Source organism: Notolabrus celidotus, chromosome 6 (assembly GCF_009762535.1).
Source record: "Notolabrus celidotus isolate fNotCel1 chromosome 6, fNotCel1.pri, whole genome shotgun sequence".
NCBI lineage: Eukaryota > Metazoa > Chordata > Actinopteri > Labriformes > Labridae > Notolabrus > Notolabrus celidotus.
This window is the reverse complement of record NC_048277.1, coordinates 27,946,797-27,972,489: the sequence shown is the minus strand read 5'-3', so window position 1 is coordinate 27,972,489 and position 25,693 is coordinate 27,946,797. Positions and strand designations below refer to the sequence as shown.

At 40.4% G+C, this 25,693-nt stretch overlaps 1 protein-coding gene across 1 annotated transcript in view; it reads left to right on the top strand.

Moving 5' to 3' along the window:
- nell2a (neural EGFL like 2a) overlaps positions 1-25,693 on the top strand; it is a 112,356-nt gene that overhangs the window by 32,462 nt on the left and 54,201 nt on the right. Inside the window, exons 9-12 of the mRNA XM_034684760.1 lie at positions 1,314-1,416; positions 4,682-4,773; positions 6,437-6,542; positions 7,353-7,481. Coding sequence (XP_034540651.1) covers positions 1,314-1,416; positions 4,682-4,773; positions 6,437-6,542; positions 7,353-7,481 — 430 coding nt within the window. The remainder of the gene's footprint in view (positions 1-1,313; positions 1,417-4,681; positions 4,774-6,436; positions 6,543-7,352; positions 7,482-25,693) is intronic.

Here is a 25,693-nt window from a genome sequence, read left to right as displayed (position 1 = left end):
AAATAACACAGTGCTCTGAAGAGAATTTCTTCCCAATTCGACTCACTGTGTCACTACTTAATGACTCCTTGTAGTGGTGCTTATGATATTAACCCATGACTTAAAATCAAAGGGGAATTTGTATTATTCAGTTATACAGATATGGAGAAATATATTAACATGATTGTCTTGCAGTTTATCAATTTGTCAAGTAACCATAGTTATTGCGGGTCGTGCATCAGGTATCATATCGTGTCGTATCGTATTGTATCGTATCGTACTGTATCGTATCGTACTGTATCGTATCGTATTGCATCGTATCGTATTGTATCGTATTGTATCGTATCGTATTGTATCGTATCGTATTGTATTGTATTGTATCGTATGGTATCGTATGGTATGGTATGGTATGGTATTGTATCGTATTGTATCGTATCGTACTGTATCGTATCGTATTGCATCGTATCGTATTGTATTGTATTGCATCGTATTGTATCGTATTGTATCGTATTGTATCGTATTGTATCGTATTGTATCGTATGGTATGGTATGGTATCGTATTGCATCGTATCGTACTGTATCGTATCGTATTGCATCGTATCGTATTGTGTTGTATTGCATCGTATTGTATCCTATTGTATCGTATGGTATGGTATGGTATCGTATTGCATCGTATCGTACTGTATCGTATCGTATTGCATCGTATCGTATTGTATCGTATCGTATCGTATCGCATCGTATCGTACTGTATCGTATCGTATTGTATCATATTGTATCGTATTGTATCGTATGGTATCGTATCGTATTGCATCGTATCGTATCGTATCGTATTGTATCGTATGGTATCGTATGGTATGGTATGGTATCGTATTGTATTGTATTGTATTGTATTGTATCATATCCTACAGTACCGTATTGTATCATATCGTATCGCATCATATCCTATATCGTATTGTATTAATTTATATGACATTGTATCTTATCGTATGGCATCGTATTGTACTGATCGTATTGTATCATACAATATCATATAATATAATATCCTATTGCATTGTATCACAACGTATCGTATCATATTGAATCGCATTGTATTGTATTGTATTGTTTCATGTTGCATCACGTTGTATCGTATTGTGTCGTATTGTATCGTGATGTATCGTATGTCCCATCATTTTGTATCGTATCATATTGTTTAACACTCTGCATTTTCCACCCTTAATCTATTAAATTGCTGTTTATGTATCAGTATCAGCCTGGACTATGTTTAGAGTCAGTGGTCCTCTATTAGTCACCCTTTAATCACTGTGTTTTGTTTTTCTCTCTCTCCCCCCCAGAACGGCACAGTGCAGTGTGAGGCCATCTCCTGCCCTCCTCCTCAGTGCCCCACAGGCACCGTGCCTGCCTACGTGAAGGGGGCCTGCTGCAAGGAGTGCCAGCGTGAGTGGAGCACCCTTAACTCTTGTCACCCTCCCACACTTATACAAACATGGACACAATTGCACACAGCAGCAGAAACAACAACAACAACAACCAACACCACCGGCACCAGATTTAGAGCGCACATCACGCCTCCACAAGGGCTGCCTGACAATTGACCAGGGCTCTGCTGTGTTGCTAAGCTACCTCCTAACATGCCTCTTGAGATGCGTCCAACCTTTTGCATATACATGGACCAATCAATTATTCACTAGCTGGCTTCAAAACACAGATGGCCACCAGTCACACTGACATGAGCCAGTAAATGTGGGAGCTCTGCATGTGATTCAAAGTAGCTCCTATATATGGCAGACATGTTTGGTGTGCGATGAAAGTGAGGAAGAAAGAGATGTTAAATGCTTGAAATTATGCACACTCTTACAAGCGAAAGTGTCTCCTTAAATGTCCATTTTTTAACTGCTGAGCGCTGATATGTTCTTGTTGGATAAATAATTCTGTTTCATCACATATCTACATTCAAGGTCTGGGTTTTTTTTCCCCCCCGACAACTCTCTCAGTTCAGCAATGAACTCTTATTAGCCTCCTCAACGCAGCACTCACACTCTCTCAATTCCCCTCTCAATAAAAATGGATTTCAGAGGATATTAGCTTTTTTTCACCCCGGCATTCTTCTCATTTTAACCCAAATGAAACTCAAGGAGATGTAATGTATTCAGTTTAAAAACGTTGACTGAGCTGCCAATCATTGTGTGGAACAAAACCTAGCATAAAGCAGGGAAATTAATTAGCTAGGAATGTTTTTGTTCTCACCTGTGTCTTATATAAAGTTGCAGACCACATCACTAAGAGAAAATACTCCTCGTTGTGCAAGCTGACTTCACTTGAGAACTTTCTCGGCACACTCTCCCACACACTGCTGCTGAGTTAACTCTTTATCAGCTCCAAGCCATTAGCCTCGGATTGCAATCAGCTCGCGTCGGCATCGTTACCGTCGTCCTGTGGGGTCGGGGCTGCAACACAGAGGCTTAAAAGCATGACTACCAATCTTGCTGCTGAGATACACAAATATAAACACGTAGCAGGTAATCCCCTTAAACTCAACACCCCTGTGCGCACTTATCTCAACGAGGTAGACAAACACACAGCTAATTACGCATGCTCAGGCTTTGGAGAGAAGAGAGCGGCAAGTTTCCTCCGCAACGAAGACATGATTCGCTCTCCAAATTAAAGCCTTATCTGGCAGCGCAGAGGCCTTGCAGGGAGGAGTTCTGAGTCTGTTTTTTTTAAGATGGTCTGTCAAGTAAATCGTCAAATGGTTCCTTCAGAAGTCCTCCGCTTTCATGACACACCGCTTTCCGATAGAGCCTAACCTGTGTTGTCAATCATTTCTCTTCCTCCGACCAGTCTGAATCAGTCTGAGTCTGGCTGCTCGTTAAACACAGACTGTTTGGTCATGTGATTACTTCTGCCCTATGGTCGTATTAAAGAGATTCTCCTAGAGGTTTGCAGTAAGGAGTGATTTCATGCTCTACGTGTGAATTATCCCATTAGGAGCAGTTCTTAATTGGGTTTGATATGCCTGATTTGGTTCGTCTCCATTGAACCTGAGGTCTTAAAGAAGCTGTAAACAACAAGGGCAGATCTTATCTCAGGTGTAAAACAGTTCTGTTACATAAGACTCTTGTTGTTCTGCCATTACGACCAATAGAGGAGTATAAAGCTGAGTTAAGTGCTGTGTATTTAAATGTAAAGACACTGCTAATTTAACAGCCTGAGAAAATAACATCAACAAATAATATATAATAACCAACAATGAAACCTTAAAACAGATTCAGAATTCAGCTGAATCACAAGTAGAGAGCACACACAAAACCATGGCATTGTTCCTGCTTTTGAAAACTGATAACCAATGTTCTGGGGTCCTGACCAATCAGAAGTAAGTCTTCAACACAGCGAGGTAATTAGTAAGAAAGACAGCAATGGCTTAAAGTCTTCAGAGCAACAACAAAACAGGGCTCTTTTTAATGATTTGCTGACAACGTTGATGCATTTCACTTCAGAAAAATCAAACGACTTCTTCCTTTTGGCGCATAACTGGACTAAATATTAACATTGGGCTAAAATATTTAACAAATCAATTGATTTAGATACTTTTTTTGTTGGTTTCAAAAGTTTTATGAATAAACATTATTAGATTTCAGGTTTTTGGGGGGTATTCACTCATGGGGCTTACGTTTGGAATTGTGACACAAAGAACTGATTATTTTTTGTCATTAAAGTTTTTATTAACTTTTCAATGTATTACAATAAAACAATAATGAAAAGAAAGAACAAAATAAAACAGAAATACAACATACTGGGATACATTGCACAGGCCAGACAGACAATCACAAACATAGGATAAAGGATACATATACAGACAGGACATCCGTTCAAAGAGAAAACGAGAAACGAAAACGTGACTGGAATAATACAGTGTTAAAGCAATAGTTATACAGGAGATCCTGATACTGTTGGGATCTGCACAGTGTCTCGGTCAGTTTTTATGTGAGCCCAAAAGCAGTCCCAGGAGGTGGTCCCACCTCCTGTTTTACCTTTTAATCTGTTCAGCATGGACTCGTAAGATGCCATCTCTATCATTGCAGCTATCCAGTCTTTCAGTCTTGGGCTTGTGTCAGATTTCCAAAGACTTAAAATAATTCTGGATGCAGTGATCAAACCAATCATAATGGCAGAAAAAGCACTCTTTGAAACATTCTGTATTTGAGATCTATCACCCAGAAGACATAGCTCTGGGGTCAGAGGGATCTTTGAACCAAACAAGCTGCTCAGAACTGGAGCAACTTTACTCCAGATAGGTGCAACCAAAGAACACTCCCAAATACAGTGGAGGAAAGTTCCAACTTGTGTTTTGCATTTCCAACAAAAGTTGTCCACAAAGAACTGATTGTTCAGAACAAAAGTGATTGAGCTATGTGTTCACAACAGTCAATTGTGCTTCTACTCATACAAAATATATGAAAGAAATTGTGACCATTCCAAAACAGATTCTGAAATACAACAATTTAAAATTCAAGCCTGACACACTCTTCACTCTTGAAAACATAACAACAATACAGAGCAGAAATCTCGATTGCTAGGTTATACATGATAATGGAATGTGTTTTCTTGGGAGCAGTGGTTTGTCGCGTGCCTGTTTGCTTTCATGTGTTTGCCTGTTCATTTGCGTGTATGCTGATGTTGTCTGTGTGTCCTCTGTGGCCAGCTGTCTGCATGTTTGGAGGAAGAGAGCTGGTGGAGGGGGATCAGAAGGCTGTGCGAGACTCCTCCGGCAGGTGCCTGCTGTTTGAATGCAAGGTAAGTTATGCCAACACACACACACACACACACACACACACACACACACACACACACACACACACACATGCACAAATACAAAGAGTGAGAGGGAAATCACATATACTTATATTTATTTAAATTATTTTATCAGGTCTTTGCAGGAAGAAACTCTTAAACAACAAACACTTCAACTAGATTACTGTCCCTGTATTTGTGTGCTGTCGCTCCCTAGACACTCACTCAGCAGCTTCCTAAAATTGAGCAGATAAATCGAGCCTCAGTGAGTCATGGTGAAGGACCATCCACTCCGGATGAATTTCATTCATCTGGCTTGTCATCGTTTTCTATGTGATCTGAAAAAATTAGCCAAATCCTTCTAATTAAGTTTACATTTGGAAGCTAGGGCGTTGCACCCATCAGTCATAGTATGCCTCAGCCATTCTTCAGTCCCAATCATCAAACGCCACACTGGTCCCAAATCAGATTCATTTCCCAATTATTCTGAGTATTTGCTTTTGTCTGCCTGGTGCACCAGATGGGTGGGTTGCTCACTTTTGGGACCAATTCACTTGATGACATTATGCCAGGCAAGCCCAATCAATCACAGAGAAGTGATTTGAAGTTTTTAATCACCCATCTCTAACACATCAAGCCGCTCCCTCCATGAATCCTGCACAGCTCCATTAGAATGTGCAGCTTCAGACAGCTGTCTGGCTTGCTTGGCCACACCTGGCCCATCTGTAGTCCCGGTGAACTGACTGGCAGTCCCAGGCAGATCAAAGAAATGGGGACGGGGAGCGCTGTCAGTCAGCCCACTGCTGCAGATTCCTGCAGGCTTCCCCTGACAGCTGCTTGTCACACCTCTGATCTTCTGTCTGCCTGCTGGCTGTGGGAGGGGCGGCGGTGCAAGTTTGGTTGGTGGGTGGAAGAAGACGAAGAAGACAGTAGAGTTTGTTTAGAAAGTTTTTGAAAGTTGTTTCGCTTAAATGTATTCAAGCAAAAGTAATGAGCCTGTTTTAAAAATGTCAGGAGTAATAAATGTGTTGAAATGTGGGCGGTGAGAGCAAAAGGTGTCCAGAAAAATAAACATCTGTGTAAAGTACAGATACCAGAATAAAACTTCTACTTTGTTACTTCCCCCTTTCTCTTATGTAAGAATATCTTTTAGGAAAACATTTGCACTGAAAGACAGAGACTATAATATCTGTTGTCTATGTCCAAATGTGTCTTGTGTTAATGACTCCAAATCACCATCATTCAGAAGGACAGGGATGAGATCATTAAAGAGACCTGCCAAAGGCATGCTGGGAAAAGGAATCCTCTAATCAGGTTTTACACTCTGACTACACACACACGCAGGGATAATCCAGAAGATTGATTCACTGTTTGTTTAATAAAGATGCATCGTGAATCATGATGTAAATCATCCAGTATAACAGGAGGAGAGGAGAAGAAGACCGTTTTTTTTTTTTCTCCTTTCAGAAGAAAACTTCTATTGACCAATGAGTAATTGGTTTGTAATGAGCACACACAAAGAGGAGGGAGAGTGGGAGAGGAAGCACAATAGATGAATAATTACCTTCATAATTACAGGCTGGCTATGAGCAAATGAAGAGAGGGAGGGGAGGGGGGGGAAGACTTAAGAAGTCGCTCATGATGATTTTGTCTCTGCCCATCACAGGACCGGACCATGCACCGGGTGGTCCCCAGTGAGCCATGCCCTGAGCTGAACTGTGCCGAGTCGGAGCAGATCACCCTGAGTGACAGGTGCTGCAAAGTCTGCAGAGGTATGAAGGAAACATTACTCTAAAGTACATCACTGCTAATCTCGATAGCATGCATCTTTTTATTGTAGAACATAATTACTCTTAGTAGTTTTTCCCTTATGTTGCAAGTTTTTCCTGATGTGCTGGTAGAAACTGGATTCAGTGGCTGCTGATAAGGTGGCAAATATTCAGCATATCTTTATTCAGAGCTCTTTGGTTGCTCAATTGAGAGATGGGCTTCTTCCTCTAGCTCTTAAAGTTTGCAATATTTGTTCAACATGCTGAAATGTTATAGAACATTGATGACCAGTGGTAGTAAGTCGGACACTTTTGTTTCTAGAGCATGTTAGACCCATCAGGACAAATTATTATTCTAACATGTGTGTCTACTTTTGGTTTCTGGTGTCATTGTCTTAATAATGGAGTCTCTTTAGCTTGATGGGGCTGGGTGTGTATTGGTTTTGTATGACACAACACCCAGATCAATCAATCAGTCAATCATATTTACATTTTAGTCAGATAGCAGTAATTAAAGCCTACCTAACAACTGACAGTGTGCCTCAGAAGAAGGCACAGTATGGACACCCAGAGAAAAGGTCATGATTCCATGACATGACCTTTCCACCTCCCCAGTAAGCCTCACTGTCTCCTCTCCTCTCCTCACTGTCTTCTCCTCTCCTCTCCTCTCCTCTCCTCTCCTCTCTTCTCCTCTTCTCCTCTCCTCTCCTCTCCTCTCCTCTCCTCTCCTCTCCTCTCCTCTCCTCTCCTCTCCTCTCCTCTCCGTCTCATCTCCTGGGGGTCCTAACCTTTCCCTCTATCTCCCTCCTGCAGGTCATGACTTCTGCTCTGAGGGCCACAGCTGCGTGGAGCACTCCGACTGTGTGAACCTGGAGGCAGGAGACTGCTGTGTTTGTAAGGATGGCTTCCGCCCGCTGCGAGACGATAACGCCTACTGTGAAGGTACAGCGTGGCTCTGAATAACAAACCCTGACTTTAAGCTGAAGTTTGTTTGACCTCCAAGAGAGATTTTGTGCTTGTTTTGGTGAATGTGCCAGAGCTGCATCAAAAAAAAAAGAGGGGTAATGGAGGAAGCATTTCTTTTTCTGCCTGGGATGACATGGTGTTTTAAAGTCAGTGTTATTTATACGCTGCAGATTTACAGTTGTCAGAGTGCTCTTACTGCCTGATCTCAGCTGTCTGATTCAGTTTTGAGCTTAAAGATAACTCTCATATCTTCTGCAGACACATGTCTGCCTCATAAAAGGGAACTGATAACTATAAAAACATGTTTGACAGTCAATAAGAAGGTGGAAAGAGAATTTTAGAGGTCGGGAAAGTTAACACACATCGGTCACAAACTTTGGAGTTCAGTCTCACAGCTTTGCATGAACACAGTCAGTAATTTCTTTGTGTTTTTACATTAATGAGCATTTTTTTTCGCTCTTTGCAAATTCCCACGTAACCAAAAATGATACCTCGCCTTAACCCTACAGCAAAATATGATTTTTGTTTTTCATTTAAGCCACTTATTTCATCACTTTTGGTCCAGCATGGGCCATTTCATAGTGATGGCTTGTTTTCCACCCCTCAGAGGTTTTCTGCTGGAACAATATAAAAGCAACTCCCAGACTTGCCTCAGGCTTGAGGTACATAATTCAGCAGACTAAATACAAGCCATTAGATCAATGTTTCACAGTTTTTGTTATACTTCTCTGTTCCTGGACTTTTATTTTAATGAACTCGTTGAGTTGCCTCAGCTGACCTGAACAGATCTCAGCAGAAATGTCAGCTTACGAGCTTTATCGTCACTTCAGTGCCCGGCTGTTTGGGCTTTAAAACAAAGAAAATGAAATGGAAATGCTTACGCAGTGAATTGCAAACTAATGTAGACATAAGTTGAATACCCATGAAAACACTTTGTTAAATTCATGCTTTTATCGCATAATCCTTTTGTGATGGGATGCTGTAATCCCCTCATTATTTGTGCCCGAAACACGCAATAACTGCTCTCCAGAATGCATTTTCAGAGACTAATGTTCGCCTTCTGAGCCGCCTGATTAATTTGTGATATAAGAAAACGCTGATGGTCTTTATGTTTGCATGCATTTAGAGTCAATCTGCTTGGGGAGCGATTTAACGCCACACCATCAGTCATTGGGGAGGTCATTCTTTACTGATTGCCCGCTGTGACTCCAATGCCCTGCAGCCATGTTGCACTTAAAGCACAATGCCATTGATTATGTCAGCGCTGCTCTCTTTTAAAAACAGACAATGTTACACATGATTGCCTTCTGAATGTCCAACATCACATGATTGAAAAAAAAGGCTGCATACCTCATTGAGCAGGTTGTTCCAGGCTTCCAGAGAACCTGCTCTGAGTTCAAACGTTCACGCGCCAAATTGACGGCGTTTCAAGTGAATTCCTCATCTTTCGTGTTCGCTGCATTTCACCAGATGCATCGTTAAAGAAATGATGACTTTATCATCTCAGACGCTATCCTTCAGTTAAATATGAAGTAAACATCATGTAACTGCTACCCCCCGTGCCTCTCTGCTATTAATGAGCAAACATGACATCAAAGTCAGTCAGATTCTTCTGCGTAGGACCCTGACAGCTGTCCTGTAAATATTTCTCCATCTTGATCTTTCGTCTTCATTGTGTGTGTGCTTTTTAAAGCATGTGTTTGTGAGTGCACACCTTTGCCGATGTTTTTTTTTTATCTCCAGTCCACACACTTCCTGCAATATATTTTCTGTCACCTTCATCTAGATGAGGCTCAAGTGTCAATGGACCCTCACAGCTTTATTCTTACAGTAACCAGGGTGCTACCTAAGAAGAGGAGCGATTCACAGCTTCTGCAGATCTCACATTCATTTACAGATATGAGCAGTTGTCCAGGTAATTAGCCGGTCTGAGCAAATCTGCATAATTGAAGATACTATCTGTCTTAAATTAATGGACACTGGGGCTGTTAGTTGTAGGTTTTCATCATATGGCAAATACTGGCCTCATTCACCACAGCCTCTCTCCCTCTCTCTCTCTCTCTCTATCTCTCTCTCTCTAAACATCATACACACAGTAGTGGAAACTAATTAACATTAGCTCAAGTGAATGCTAAAGTGCTGCTGAGGGGCACTTTTACTTCTACAGCTCTGCAGATTTACACCCTATTATATATGCTAATATACACTTGTTTGACAGACACACTAAATATTCAACATTAAAGATGCAGAAAAGCATAAATGTGAAAAAAGAATGCAGTGTATTTAAAACTACTAACTGTATTTAAGAAGTTAAAGTTTGCTCGGTTTGATTCAATTCAATTCAAACAACTTCACTAATCCCTCAAGGTGCAAGTGGATTGGAGCAGCTTGTACATGACGGACATAATAAAGAGCAACTTACCAACAGAGGTGAATCATGAATAAGAGCTTAGATTTGAAATAAAAACAAAATGAATACTAATGTCAAGCAGTGAGATAAAAAAAACTACGAATACAATGAAAGATCAGTCTTGCTGCCCAAGATTGATGAGGGAGAGAGAGGCAGCAACACACGCACATCCAACAGACGCTGTAGAGTGATACTAGATAGAAAAAAACACATGAGGACCAAAGTCGTAACAAGTATTACAACAGTAACCACTTTTGATTTAAGGTCATTTTGCTTTCTTGCAAATGTATCTGCAATGGACAAATAAATAAACTATGTAAGGTGAAAGTAGTTGCTTGCAGTGATAATCTCACACAGTCATAACACCATGCGTTGATGAAGTTCACCTCAGCTCTCTGAGGGGTTAGTGTTTCAGTGTTGACAGCCTGTTAAGTAAACAGTGCATTCATTAGAGGCAGTAGGCCGCAGTTTACAGATTAGCCAACTGTGCTGTACCTGTCCAGCAGCAGACCACAACAGTGGCTAACTAGCGAGTGAACAAAGCAGATAGTTTAACAGTTCACTCCCAGCTCCGGCAGTCTTCAGGCTAACGTGTCCTTAGGCAAGACACTGAACCCCTTCAGAGTGGTAAGAAGACTAGAGGGAGTGCTTTATAAGGACAGTCGTATATCATACACCATTTCCCTCAGAAGCTGGTGGAGACCAAAACTGAGCAAAAAGAAGAGTGAAGATCACGCCTACGTTTATCAAAGGTCCAGAAAGATAGAAAATGAATGTTCATGTTTTTCTCAAAACCTTGACCTTAATGTCATTATGGCCCTTTTCCACTACACAGTTCCACCCCTACTTGACTCACGGTGGGCGGGGTCGTCACAACAAAGCTGCGCGAAACTGCTGTGCAAAACTGAGTTCACGTCATTTTAAAGGTGACACAAACACAACAATCACAAACAATGGAGGACATGGAGGCAATTGTGTACTTGCTGCTCGGTCTTTGGCTTTTTTTCTTTGCGTGCAGACATTGTACAGTACTGATGTCGTTTTTTAAAAATGGCGGGTTTGATTCCTGTGATGGGCGTCGCGCTCATGACTCTTCGGTGATGACATTCTCTGACCAATCAGTGGCCGGCAGTCCGTCAACGTCACCTTTTAGTATCGGCTCAGCTCGCTTGGAACCAGAGCAGAGCAGTTACGACAAACTGGTATCTGACACGAGGTACCGCGCCCGTTGGAACGCAACACAAACCAAGTAGAGTCCGAGTAGAGTAGGGCTAAGACGGGCCGGTGGAAAAGGGCAATAAGTAATAACATGTTAAAAGTAACCTTACATCTTTTTTGCACTGCCCCTTATTGGCTTAAAAAATCATCCATTATTGTCCCATTTGAAAGCTTCTCCTCCCCTACAGTATATTCAGGTAACTTTGACCCCACTTTCCTGAAAGTGAAGAAATTAGTCAGTCACTCTTTAAAATGCTTTTAAACATCCATTTAATTCATGTATAAAACAAGTATTAAACAGGATACCTCTTTATTGGAGGGACGATTTTTGTTCTACCAAGACATTATAATAGCTTTTTCCCTGAAAATATCCTGAAAGCGACCATGAAATATTCTTGTCCTCTTTTGCATCTCGGTTGCTCTTCAGATGGTTCACTTTAGTGTGATCATTGTAATTTGTGTATTATAGCCAAGCTCCTCAAACATTTTCGGCACTTCAAAGTTGTAGAGATAAACATGAAACAACCCATCCCATTACCCATTTGAAACTAGGAACAAGTAGACAGACTTGTGTCCCCAACATCAACACTTCAGAGCCAGACTATTCATCTCAAGAGCAACCCGACTCTCACCCTGAAATTGGATGTCAGTGTTTTTTGGTGCAAGTGTTTGCATCAGAGACTACACAGAGAAACACGAAATGACTCAATTTGCTGATGGAGTTTTCTGAAAAGCAATTGATTTTTTGTGTGTCTTTGTAACTCACTTACTATATGATTGTGTGTGTGGAAAATAGTAGCACTATCTTGCCACAACATTTAGGATGGCTGAGAGAATGTTTTTGTTCATATAATAGGTCCCACTTTTTTAGGAGCCGCAAGAATATGTGCAGAAAGATGAGGGAAATTGCCTCCTTTCAATTCCAGATGAGTTTCAATACACTGAGATGGGAAGTCCAACTTAGAGGCAATTTTGTGTATTGCACACAACAAGGGGGATCACAAAACAGAAAGATATGGAGACCCACTCAAACATAGCTTTTTTTGTACACACTCCCACACACACCAAACATTTTTTGGGTTCTCATGAAGACAAACATCACATAAAGCAGAGACAGATACTAGCTCTTTAAAACACTCCTAGGTCAGAGATGGGCTTGAAATAGCCGATGAGATCACTTCTGTGTAAATTTTTCATAGAAGCAGCAGTAGGGAAGACTCAGGGGGATACTAGCCCTGCCTTTGTGCAACTCTGTGTGTATTTGTGTGCAGGTGCATGTGTGTGTTAGAGCTCATTTTCTCCTCACGCTGCAGTCAGACTGAAGGCCCTGTTTTGCTACATGCATGCGTGTGTTTAGGAGAGAATTAGACAGAGGGGCGAGCAGGGGAGAAGTGACAGACTGTGTGATTGTCTCTAAATTGAACAATCAGTATAGTTCAACATGTTGAGATAATACCATTATTCATCGCAGCATTTTGGAGGACTTCAGGCAGAGAGACATTCCCTATTGTTGTCTGGTTTTCAAATGCCCCACTTTAAAAATTCTCTGTCAAAATTGCACAGAAAGAAAGGCGTCTTGGGCGAGTTCTGTAACATTTCTATGGTTAAATATGAAATGGTCTGAAAAATACAGGAATTAGAAAGTGATGAAGTGTTCAGCAGGATGTTAATTTGATGTGTCCTTGAAAGTCCTGTGTTACCAACTCTCTCATTTATCAGGGACCTTGCACATTGCTTGAATATGGATTTGTTTGAACCACATCTAGACATACTGAAAGGTTGTGTTCAATAGTTGTAAAGGTAGTGAGAGAACAGAATAAACTGTAAGAAGGCTTGGTTCATGTGTCCTGCCTCTACAACAATGAAGCCATGAGTCCTAAAACCTGGGACTGAGATGACTTTTTTGCTCTGCTGGGTTCTTTGTCGCGATATCAACGTGAAATTCAAAAGGATGTTTACCACAAACATAACGTATTTTCTTGTTTTGTTACGCAACATCAAATATGTCAGGAAATACCACACTAGTGATTTGTCAGTCCTCAAGAATCTGAATTTTAACTTCTACATTTTGCATTTACAGAAAAAGTGGTCATTAAATGCAGCATATTTGCAGGACTCTGTACTATTAAATGAAGGTATTACTTTATGGTGTTTACAGCATTAGAAACTTATACTGGTGAGATTTATTTGAATCAAATGAATCCCATTTAAAGATCAAAACATAAAAAAGGTTAGCCTGTCTCTTAACACTTAACAGCTTTTAGGTCCGTCTGAAGATGATAACCTAAAAATGTTGGCATTTAAGATTTAAGCTAACTTTGCAGACACTTAAAGCAAATCTGCTTCCTTTGGGGACCATATCCAGCCGAAGATGAATACACATGTGGTTTTCTTGTCAGGATTTGATAGGCACGTGAGTGCTCAGTTGACTAAAATATTAAGCGTTGTCTCACTTGTTAGTTGGCACTAGAATTACTTCTCGGTTAAACAAATTGTTATAGATACTTTCATTATTGTAGGGCTGAAATGCGGGTCACGTGTTGTGTCTGAGCTGGAGCATAGCCATTCCCCTCCAGTCGGGGCTGTATCTCTGGCTATAGCATACAAGGCGGTGTGTTCGCTGCCGGCTTTTTTTGCACCGGTGGCGCCCACAACCTAATTTTCTGAGCTCTTCTCGCCAGCGTTTACTGTTGCTGGGTAACAACAGTCGTCACGTCGACACTTCCGCGTCCCATAGATCTGTTTTAAAATGCTCTGTATGCTTCATACATGCTTTCATTCAACAGCATTTTAACATGAAACTGTAAAAATGTTGATAGAAATCGAGCAGCTCTAAACCAGGAAATCATATCTCGAAAAAACCAGTGTGACAACTTTTCTCCTCCGCCAATGTGTGTCAAAAATGATTGTATAAGTCCCGCCCCTTCTTGATTCTGATTGGTCGGTGATCAAGAAGTGACATTGATGAGCGTGGCTGTGTTCCAAAAGTTGAACTATCGTCAACTGAGAGCGCTCAGAGCGCTGCACCAAAAACAGCTGATGCTGAGGGCGTTTTTGCACTGAGGGCACTGAGCGATGAAAATGTTGAATCACATTGAGTTTGAATAGAAAACCGGCGCTGCCAGTGCTAAAAACGCCGGCAGTGGACACGCCCCCTAAAAATTCTATAATGCTCTACTATCGGGATGTAAACAGGCACAGATGACAGATGTTATCTTGTTGCGTGTTGTGGTTTGGTAGTATTTGCATTAAAACACCCACCTGTCCCCCTTACCTGCAAGGCTAGGGAGGCAGGTGGTGCTATCTCTGCTAATGTTAGGCACACATGGTAAACTAATGTTTCATTGTTTACCAGCAAACTCATGTTTAGTTGTGTTAAATTAACTTGGCTAAATTTTGTCTGTTCCCTGAAAGTTTTCTTAAGTCAATTAGTAGGAATTAAAATTTCTGAAATTAGCTCATTTGAAACATCTCTCGATTTCTAGCACCAGGATGACATAAAGTGATTAATACAAACAATACATTAGACACACAATAGTTGGTGGATCATTAATATCATTCATGGGAGAATGTATCACAGCCTATAATGAGCAGGTAATGGAGTGCTTTATTAATTACAAAGTCCATGCGTGCATGGGGGGGGGGGTGATAATTGACGGTTATGTAGATTTGAACTGTATCAAGTATTTATTTAAAAACGCTCAGCCAAGTAGGACACAGATGTGTGTTTCATCACTTTTAAGCTCTGACTGTGTGTGTGTGTGTGTGTGTGTGTGTGTGTGTGTGTGTGTGTGTGTGTGTGTGTGTGTGTGTGTGTGTGTGTGTGTGTGTGTGTGTGTGTGTTTGCACGTGTGTTCATGTGTGTTTGTGTAAGCATATTATGTGAACACAGACCGATCCGGTTGCCACTGCTGTCTTTTGAATGTCACAAGGTGGCAGCGGGCTAATTGGCACTGACTGAAGAGCACGGCCCGCTCCAAAACCCAATCACTTCCTGGATGAGCCTCGAGCCTCTGGGCTCCCACCTGCTGGGGTCTTGACCCCTTTCCACACACACTGACGCACACACACAGACAGATAAATCACACACATACACACACAGGCAAACAAATACACAGTCTGACTGGGTCTGTGTGTTTATACACACCTCACCTCTGTGACCCCGTGGAAATGTCACCAAAAACAGACAATCCCAGCAGCATCCAGACAGACACCTCCAGTATAAATAACAGTTTTTGAGCGCTGCTGAACCGATATCCTTCAAATGCCACATGGGAGAAATCTCCTCCTTCCCTTTTCCAGATGAAATCATACTTAATTCATTAAATTGTTTCAAAACCAAAATGTGACTGTCAGTAAAGCCAACTTGTCTGTCCCCAAGAATCACGTTTCTGGCTGCCTGATGAACATGATTTCACTTTCTTTTGGCTCAGTTTTTGGTCCCTTACTGACTCCTCTCTTTGCTAGATGTACCTCTGTATTTACTAGCTAGTCAGTTACTTTGTTTGTCTGCCTGTTTGATGGAGAGAAGTTAGTGTGCTGCAGTTTGTTAGTGTTCCAGCTGAAAACAGATGCCTGCCAGATGATGTGAGGGGGGACAAAAACAGTTGTGTCCATACAGGAAAACAATGACCCAAAAGTTTTTACAAGCCATGTAAAAAGGAGAGAAGCTGCATGTTGATTATTTATTTTACTGTACCAAAATGTTAGTTGAAGCTGTTTTTAATACACAGTAAACAAATAGAAGCTATATAAATGGTATAGTGAGCAGTTGAAACATATATTGAGGAAGGGATCATGTAAAGTGAGGAGGTGATTGAGTGACTTACAGTCCCGTTAGGTCCTTTTTAGCCCTTCTTCTTCTTCTTGGAGCTTTGCAGTTGAGACACATAAATGATGCAAATATAAAAACCTTTATCATTCAATCAATCAATCAAGCTTTATTTATATAGCACCTTTCATACAAATCAAATGCAACCCAAAGTGCTTTACAGCGATTGAAAAACAAGAAAGAAGCAGAAGTAAAACAATGGCAAGACATATTAGGGAAAGATAATAACAATAATAATAATAATAATAATAATAATAATAATAATAATAATAATTCAAATTAAAATAACTAGTTAAAATAGAGACTAATAGACACCAAAAATAAAATATGTGTAGTTAAAATAAGTTAAAGCATCAAAATTAAAAATGTAAATAGTTGAAAAAATAAATAGATTTAAAAAGGGTCAGGATAAGAGTTGGAAATAAAACTAAGGCTAAAAATATCAATACAACTGGGTAAATAAATAAAAATAAACAAGTGAATGAATAAATACATACAAATAGAATAAGATAATAGTTAAAATGACCAAAATAGTAAAGCAACATTTAAATCAATATAACAGTAATCATTGCTGCTACTACTACCTGCTAATCTTTTTTTCTATCTGCAAATTTGAAATGCACTCACTAGTTCTGCTGCTGTAGTCTGGATCACAGGACAGGATTTACGCCCTGTAGCTCCTCAGGCTGCTCTCACATCTGTTGCCTGCTAACTGTCAATGCTGCTTGGTCTACCGATTTGACGTTTTTGCCACAGTGTCAACAGGAAGAGGGGAAAATTGTTGCTCTCCTTTCAGAGAATTTATTTAATATGACATGTGTTATCAGGTTGTCTTTGGTGTCACTTTAGCTGCTGAGAATTAACCACCATTGTTTGGGGATTTTGACCAATCAGAATGAAGCTTATAATACAACCAGGTAGTGAGGAATGCTTCTTACAGTATGATATATCTTTGGTTATATTCCAGTTGTATTTTATACTGCATGTAACATGTTTCACAGTAAGAGAGGTCATTCAGGAGCCTGATAATCCGATTTTCTTTTCACAGCTGAGCAAAGGCCTAGTTTGTTGCTAGGTTACCAAGAATCTGTTATTAATACCATCACAGTTAAATTTCGTATTTGAATTTTATGGTGTAAAACAGGTTAAGCAGATGAATGAGTCCCCTCTCTGAGATATTTTCTTGCCCCCCCCCCAAGACAAGAATTGATCTGGAAAATCAATGAAAGATTACTTCAAACCATTCTGGAGTTTCCTTTAAATGGATGTTCTGTAACAACTATGATCAAAGGTATTAATAATGATAATGATCAGCCTGCCATAGAGCTCTGAAAGCCGTTTACTCTCTTTGTTTCTTACAGTTTAGACCTCTGGCCTGCAGGCTGCACTCAGTGACAGGATGACAAGTGATTGATGATGATGCTGCATCGATTTACGCGCGGTGAAAAAAATCTCTCCCGGATTAATGAGAGTTGTGATGGAGAGCAAAACCCCATTCACGCTGCCGCATGTAAACAAGGCTGCTTTGTCTACGAGATGAGAAGGGCTTCATTTAAGCCATGCCAAATCAAAGTGTGTTAAGTGCATGTTAAATTAGACTTTTAGACACCCACACACACTCGATGCAGTCGTTCAAGGCCTGGTCGAGGTTTGTGGGAGATTCAATAAGTGTTGTTAGTTTTTAAAGTTCTTGTAGAAGGTCTTCGGCCTGTATACACATAGATACATCATAACTCCTCCTCCACCTTTTTCTTATTTGATGCATTGTTCTGCGTCAGCTAGCAGGCTTATAAGTGTTTACAGTGATTGATCACAGTGTGTGTGTCTGGTATTTAGACAATGCCTGCACTCTCAGAGTGCAGATTTTCACTCTTGCTGACTCCTAATGGGATTCTCTCCACTCAGTCATCTTAATTGGCTCCTGCTTCTGCCAAAATTGACAGTGACGCTTTGCCTTTTTGTGTGTTCCGGGTCTTTTTGTGTCATTTTATGTAGGAGTGATTGTCCAATTTTATCTGTTGCAGTTTTTTCAATAAATCTTTGGCTAATGTTTAGGTAATGGCTCAGAAAACAAATGATGAGCTCCTTTGGTGCATTTCAAAGAAACTCAGCTGGTTTTCAACAATGAAGAGCAAACTGATTAAAAAACAAGTCACTCTTCTGTCACTTAAATACACTTATTTCCTCCTACATGAGGAATATGGAGAGCTTTGAGGGTAATTTTGTTTGTAAAATTACCTTACCCAGATACACCCTGCTGTGTTAGTTAAAACATAACAAGTGTACTAATGCCCTGAATAGTCTGTTCCTCAGCAAACAAGTACCAAAATGAGCAACTTAACACTTACAACTATCATAGTGTCTTATTATCTATTTGATCAATTTGTTTAAATCCCAAATCAAAACTTTGAATTCTTAAAATGAATCTGTAACAATAGTTTAGCTCATTTTAAGAGCTTATTTGTGTTCTCTGTGGAGCTAGATTCCCCGTTTGATGTTGGTAAGAAACTAGTGACAACAGCCTGTTATCTTAGCTTAGCACGAGGGGCGAAACAGCTACCTTTAGTTCTGTTCAAGTGCTTACCTTTAAAGCTCAACTACGTGTCCTCAATATGGTACTTCTAAGAAGTCACTTTACCCAGGAAATAACTTTTACCAGGCCGGCTAGTTGGTACCCATTGCCCCTCTTTTATGCTGAGCTAAGCTAACCAGTAGATCATTGTACTGACTGAGTATGAAAGAGAAATGACATGATATCCCCTGAAAAGTGAATACAAAAGGTTTAGAGCATTTCCCACTGAATGGCTACAGTAAAGGTCACAAAAGCCTCCTCAATGTGAACAGATGGGACTTGGGTCAAACTTATAAATAAAATAAAAACATACATCAAATACATTTTTCTGAAACATGGTTTCTGCATAATGCTGATTTATGTCAGAGTGTTCATTTTTCTGAGAAATCTTGTTTCTTGTTTCAGTAAGTTATTTGCTGCTATGGAAAGGGGTTCAAAGTCGTGATTGATAGCACCTGGGTAGCTCCTGTGACGCTGTGTGATCTGGATTTGTTGAACAGAGGAGTAAGAGAGGAGCCAGTTACCCACACAAGAGTCATAGCAGTGAGAGTCTGCTTGAAACAGACACAAGAAGGTGTTTTGTAGTAGATTGTGCCAACCTGAGATATCTTTATTGTGTATTATTTTTAAGTTTAATGTTTTTTGGCTAGCAGAAGGGACAGCACACCACCATCGCAGATTCATATGATCCTTACTGTGCAGACACTGGCTCCAAGAAAAGATCACCAGTACAAGTGCCAGTAGCAGTTGCAATTTGGCTTCACTTCTGTCCAATATGACGTCCATCTTTATATACAGTCAATGGTACAGACAATATAGTGGTCTCTGATTTGTGGAATTATCCCATTCAAATAATGTGTTTGACTGAGGAAGCACGGTTTCACCAATTATTTCATTTAATACAACAAAAACTACTTTAAGGACTTGATTTTAAGATATACAGTATGTATATTTAAGAAATAAATGAACTGAAATCTCTCCAAACAACAGCTTATATCCTACATCCCAGCAACTTCATCTTGATATTTGATCCAGTGACTCTTCCATAAAACAAAAGAAGAATCCTCTGACACTTTCCCCCCATGAGGAGAAGAAGGCCAACAGTGGAGATTATTGGCTGAGCTGGACATCGTTCATCCACAGGGGCAGCTTTTTGTCTTACTGCTATATATCTGAGGTCATGAGGGAGCGGTCTACTGGGGAATATCAGACAATGTTTTGGCGAGCCTTGTCCCTCTGCCATGTATTGAAAACCATCTGCCTGAGTTTGTAAGCTGGTTGGGGAAGGGATGGATGGATTGATGATGAAAAGAAAGAAGAGCAGAGAGATAAGAGAGAGAGAAAGAGAGAGGCCGCTGGTGGAAAGGCACAGATTTGGGTGCCGGGTGCGGGACGTCCAAAGGCAATACCAGTGTTATCTGCTTACTCCCAGACCTTGGTGTTCTGCAGTATGAAACACAGATAGTGAGGACGCTCTCTATTAGAAAACTACATGCTTTGCAAGCAGAGAGGGATAAGCCACTATTCCCTATTTACATAGTTGAGAGAGACTCTGATGAGCAATGGAGGGAATATTTTAAATGTCAGAAGAGTTTTGGCCTCAAACTATTCAACTCTTGGTTCTTTGCACGTGTAGTATTACAGTCTGCACTGATATAGTTTTTTGCTGACATCAGAGTCAACAGCTGGTTCATAGAGAACCAGACTCCTGAAAACAGTCCTAGGGTTGATGCTATACCACTAGCTTCTTTGCCAACTAGAAACACAAGATCTATATGTTTTGAATTGGTGCTATGCTGCCCTTTTACGACATGATTGTAGCCAAAGACATAAAAAATGGATATCAATACAGGATGAATAACAGAACAAATATTATTGAAGTAATATTTTGTCCCAAACTGAACAATAAGAAGCTGACACTATCCAATGCAGTACCAATTATCCTCATTTTCTCTTCTGTATTTCTTCTGATTAAGAAATATTCAATTTGAAACTAGAACACACATAGAATCAGCTCTTTTTTATTTTCCTGTTAGTGGTTCTTGTGGTTGTCGTGTTCACATGCATTTTGGAAGAGTTGAATGTCATGAATTCCCAGTCTTGTACAAGAAAAAGTGCGTACGACAATGCCCTCCCTCCTCTTATTACAGTTACTATGTGTTCACAAAAAAACGTTGTAGTAAGCATGTTGACAAATGGATCACACCAGTATAATCAATCAGCTTTACAAAAAAAGGTTGGGTCTCCAAGATGTAATGTTTGACTGTAAAGACTTGTGCTTGTGTAAAAAGATAGTTTTGTGACATCAGGTGGCTTTTTGTCACCGACTGTAAGGTGTTCCTCAAGGCAGCATTCTAGGTACCATTAATTTTCTTTAGAAATGCTTTACTGCAACATCATTTTGCACCATATTTCCAAATACTGAAATGTTCATGATACACAGCAATATTTATCTGTAACGCTAACTTTTTCCATTCTCTAAATGCATGATGTGTCTGGGGTTTTTTATTTTGGAGAAATCAGAAGAGACTGAAATTCCACTCTGAGGTACCAAAAGCAGAGACTAGAGGTAGTTTTTAATTGATTGTCCAAGCCTATAATTCAATAACTTAATATGATATTAAAGATGCTGGAGAGTCTAAAAGTCTGAAGACAGACCTGCAACCAAGACTTTGCATGAAAAAAGAAAGTTCACATTATACGTTTTCTCGCTTTGGGATTTATATCAGAACCACACTTACATGCAATTTCCAGCTTAGTCTTGCACTTCCATATGTTTGTGATTGTCGCTTCAACACCTTCCATTCAAGCTGCGGCAAATTAAGTTGTTAATTACTTGTGGTTTTAGACGTGTGAGTTCTGATTCCATCCAGCTCTAAAGGCTGCAGTCATTGGAGCTTGCTGTAGTTGTTGTCGTAGAGCAGGAAACAAAAGCTCTCCCTCTTCATGCAAATCAAGGACATTTTCTCCCCCCCTCAATAATGCAAAGCTTCCCTCCCTCCTCAGATATGACATTGATTGATTCAGGAGTTTTGCTGCAATGAACAAAGGTGAGCAGATATGAGGCAGACGTTTTCTAGTCATGCATAGCGTTGTGGAAAAAGCTTGACCCCGAGCTCTCCATTCAGGGATAAAAGCCACTAGTGAATCTTGGCCGGGCTTCCTTTTCTTGGCGCATCACGTGTGTGCGTGTGACAGGCCAATCAAGAAAATGGAGTGTGTTAATGGAGATGAAGATGGTCGCTCTCCAGCACGCGTTGGTGCGCTGCCCCCTCATCATCTCACCTCCTAACATATTGTTTTAGCAAACGTAACTGCTGTCACCGGGGTGCAAGATGGATGGTGTCCTACAGTTAATAGGCTCTAAATCAAAGCTACTCCTCGGACGGCCAATCACAAAGCGGGGAAGCTGTCACCTAAGACCTCTGCTCAAGGTTACCATTGTGATTGTAGTGAATTTGCTCTCTTACTTTCTGTCTCCTCAGTAGCTGTTAATACCTCTCTCCACTTCTGCTCCTCTGCCATCTTAATCTCTTTCTCTTCCTATCTCAATTGTCCACTCACACTTTTCAGCACTTTTTCTCCACACTGGCTCTTTTGCGTGCCACATTTTTCTCTGTTTAATCCACTACTTCACCTGCCCCTTTTCTCTCCCCCCCCTCTCTATCTCTCTCAATTCACTATCTCATTTGCCCTCTCCTTGGCTGTCTCATCCCCCCTTTCCTTTCTACCTCTACAGCCAGTCGTGACTCTGTCTTCGACTATAACGTAGTTCTTCTCCTCACCTGCCCTGCTGTCTGCTGTTCCTTCTGCCTCCTATTTTCTCTCCATCCTCCCCACATCTGTGTTTCTCTTAAAGCTGGTCACAGAATTTAATAAGCCTCCATTCATTTAGTGAAGGACACATGTACTTTCATAGCAGATCTGCAATTGTCTGTGTGCTTCATTTATCCGTGACACTTTTGAATAGCTGTAGGCAGCGAGTATTGATGCAACTGTGAAAGGAAAGAAGACCAAGGAAATGTGAATGCCACAGTTGCAGGCAAGTGCTGAGCTCTTAGTTAGGTTTGGTGGGCGGTGTTCCATCCAAGGACACGCGAGCAGAGTGAATGCCAATGCAAATCTAGTGAAATTCAATTTCAAGTGCTCTTCTCAAAAGCACCTGGCTTAGAAAATATCCAAGGGTGAACATCCTCCTGCACTCTTAAAGACAATGAGTATAGTGAATGAATAATAAATTGGTTATGTCAAGGACTATGAGGCTCATCTTTCAAAAATAGTTTCTACATTTGACCCGTACTATCAACAGGAGCAAGGCCTCGCTGCACATCATGAAGTTTGTTTGCTTCAGCTTGTATTTGCATCGCATTGCACTTGGTTGCATCACATCATCAAGATTATTTTGTTTACCCTGGCAGTGTTGTGCATCTTCCGTCTGACGGTTTGGCATGCAGTTTGGAAACCAGGAATAGCAGTTGCCAAGGCAACTGCTAATATAGATCTAAATATGGAATCATGAGAGTGAGAAGGAAATACAAAAGACAATCCTATAAATCAGATTCTTAAAGCCACACTGAGCAAGTTTCAGTTTCAGTTTGGAAGCTAGGAAACAAAGTAGCATTAGCAAAGTAGCATTAGCAAAGTAGCATTAGCACTAGCATTAGCATTAGCGTGTTGATAATCTCAGCTTGTGACCCCCAAAATATAGGTGCATAATACTTGTGACCCCAACTATCCCTCAAAGTGTTTTGATGCAGCTTAATTTAGCTGGTCTGCAGAAAATGACCCTACCTATATGAGCACATGGCTGTGTTTCCTGTGCCGTTATGAATTAACCTACTGCTACTGATGCTTTTGATAGTGAACTGTTCACTAACCCTAAACTTAGGAGCCACCTGGAAACAAAGAAAGGCAGAGCTCTTTACATTTTCTGTTTTCAAGGTTTTATTTCAAATGTAGCTACTATTTTTGTCGATATTTTTTTACTATAATGGGTAAAATGTACTATTTTTAGATATCTTAAAAAAACTAAAATTCTGGAAGACATCTCACGACCCCCCATTTGTGTCTCACAACCCACCTGGGGGTCCCGACCCACACTTTGGGAACCCCTGTGCTAGACCATGAGGAACCCCCTCTGCTCTGAGGCTGTTAAAATTAGATTTGAACATGTTAACTAAAACCATGATATCAGACTTGCTGATTAGTTTAGAGAACTCTCTGTAGATACAACTTTTTTTCCTAGCCTCACTTGGCCAGAACATGACAATTGTTGACAGCAATGTACCACAATTTTTTATTTGAGAGTCTGTTAGAGGGGGTAGGTTTTAAGTATTGGAACCTCTGGCTGAGCAAATACAGTGAAACATAGTAAGCCAGTCTAATGATCAGGCTACATGTAATAATAACAATAATAATAACTGATATTTATATAGCGCCTTTCAAGAAACCCAAGGTTGCCTCACAGGGTCAGGTAGGGGGTCTGGGGGGTAGGTGGGGATATCTAATGGGGAAAGGCCTTGAGGAAAAGGTGCGTTTTGATTGCTTTCTTAAAAGTGTCCAGGGTTGGGGCACTGTGGATAATTTAATCCTATTCTTGGTGATCTTGCTCATGTTTTGTCGCATTTACCCTTAAACCTGTGTGGTTTACAAATTCAATGACTCTGCAGCTTTAAGCTGTGTTCAACTTTCCCAGCAGTTACTCTTCCTTCTTTTTTCTGTTGTTCTTTGTTTTGCAGGTAGAGTACGAATAGTTTGTGAGCTTGTGTCCTGGAAAGCCCCCTAAGATTTTATACAAGCAAGCTCAAGACTACCCTACAGTTTACTTTAGGCTGCATTAAGCTGAATAACCACAACTGTAAGCTAAACAAAGATAAAGATAAAGCTTCAGAATTGGAGTTGATTTTCTAGTTTTTGTTTGTATTTACTCGTTCATATCAATACATCACTGTCTGATCATTCTATTCAGTTTTCCTGGCTGATAAGATCTTTATAAGAAGTTTCACATTAGTGATATGGTGAATGCTGAGCTTTCTTTTAGCTACCTTACATTAGAATACAGAGAGATCACACAACAGCTGCACACACTAAAGAAAGACTAAATCCGTCACAATATGTGAGTTTAACATGAATATGCAGAGAGTTCATATGATTAGGTAATGCATATGAAGATGATACCTTCTGTATATGAACACTGTAGTTCTCAATAAGGAGTGCAAAGTAAGGTATTGTTTTTATACAGATATTTGTCAGGACTGTACAGACTGTACTTGATTGACATCCTGTAAGGACAGTACACACTCCTATCTCTGTAATTTGTACATTAACCTTGGTGACCTCAATGAATGTGACTCCTCACTTGCAGTTTATATAACCTGAAGTATGCTCAGGCATACAGCTGAACTGAATGACCAGTAGTATTAGCGATGTGGAGAAAAGCAGCCAGCCCACTGCTTGGAGTGCTTCGCTTTGAATAGATTCAGAATCGAGTGGTGCAACCTTAAGTGCTTCAGCGCTCACTTCGTAAAGACCCTCTGCTTTTTCGACCTCTGTCTCCCTCTGATGAAGACAAATAGCCCTTAACCCCCAGCTGCAGAAAAGCCTGTAGAAACTTTCTGCAGCTAGAACCAACTAGGACAAACAGCACAAGTAGGTTTCTCTTGGATGAGAGAGATGTTTAAAAGAGGCCAAAGTGTGATAGCAGTGAAGTCGCTGTGAGAAAAAGACATCTGTCAGATCCTGCATGGAGATCAGAATATGTATGCATCAGAATATTGTCGACAAATTACAGATATTTATCATACATACAATCTTCCTCAGCTTCTCTTTCACCTCATATTTTCTACTGCAGAGCTCTTGAAAGATTTTGGGTCTGTTGGATAAAAGGAGAGTTATTTAACACAAACAGTTGTTGTCTCCCACATGCATTCAGGCCTACACTTACAGTCAGTGGAAACTTTTCTTCCACAATAATTCTCACCTCCCACGCAGCTTTTCATGAAAAAGGAAGCATTATACAATAAATCGTGACGGTATGAACTTTTCAATGAATTAGCTTGATGGTTTAAATGATATTCTTTTCACTGAGGTAATGAGTGTCGTAATGAATTCAAGGGTTGAAGGTGGTTTAGCGACATTCCAGACCATGTTAGTTCATA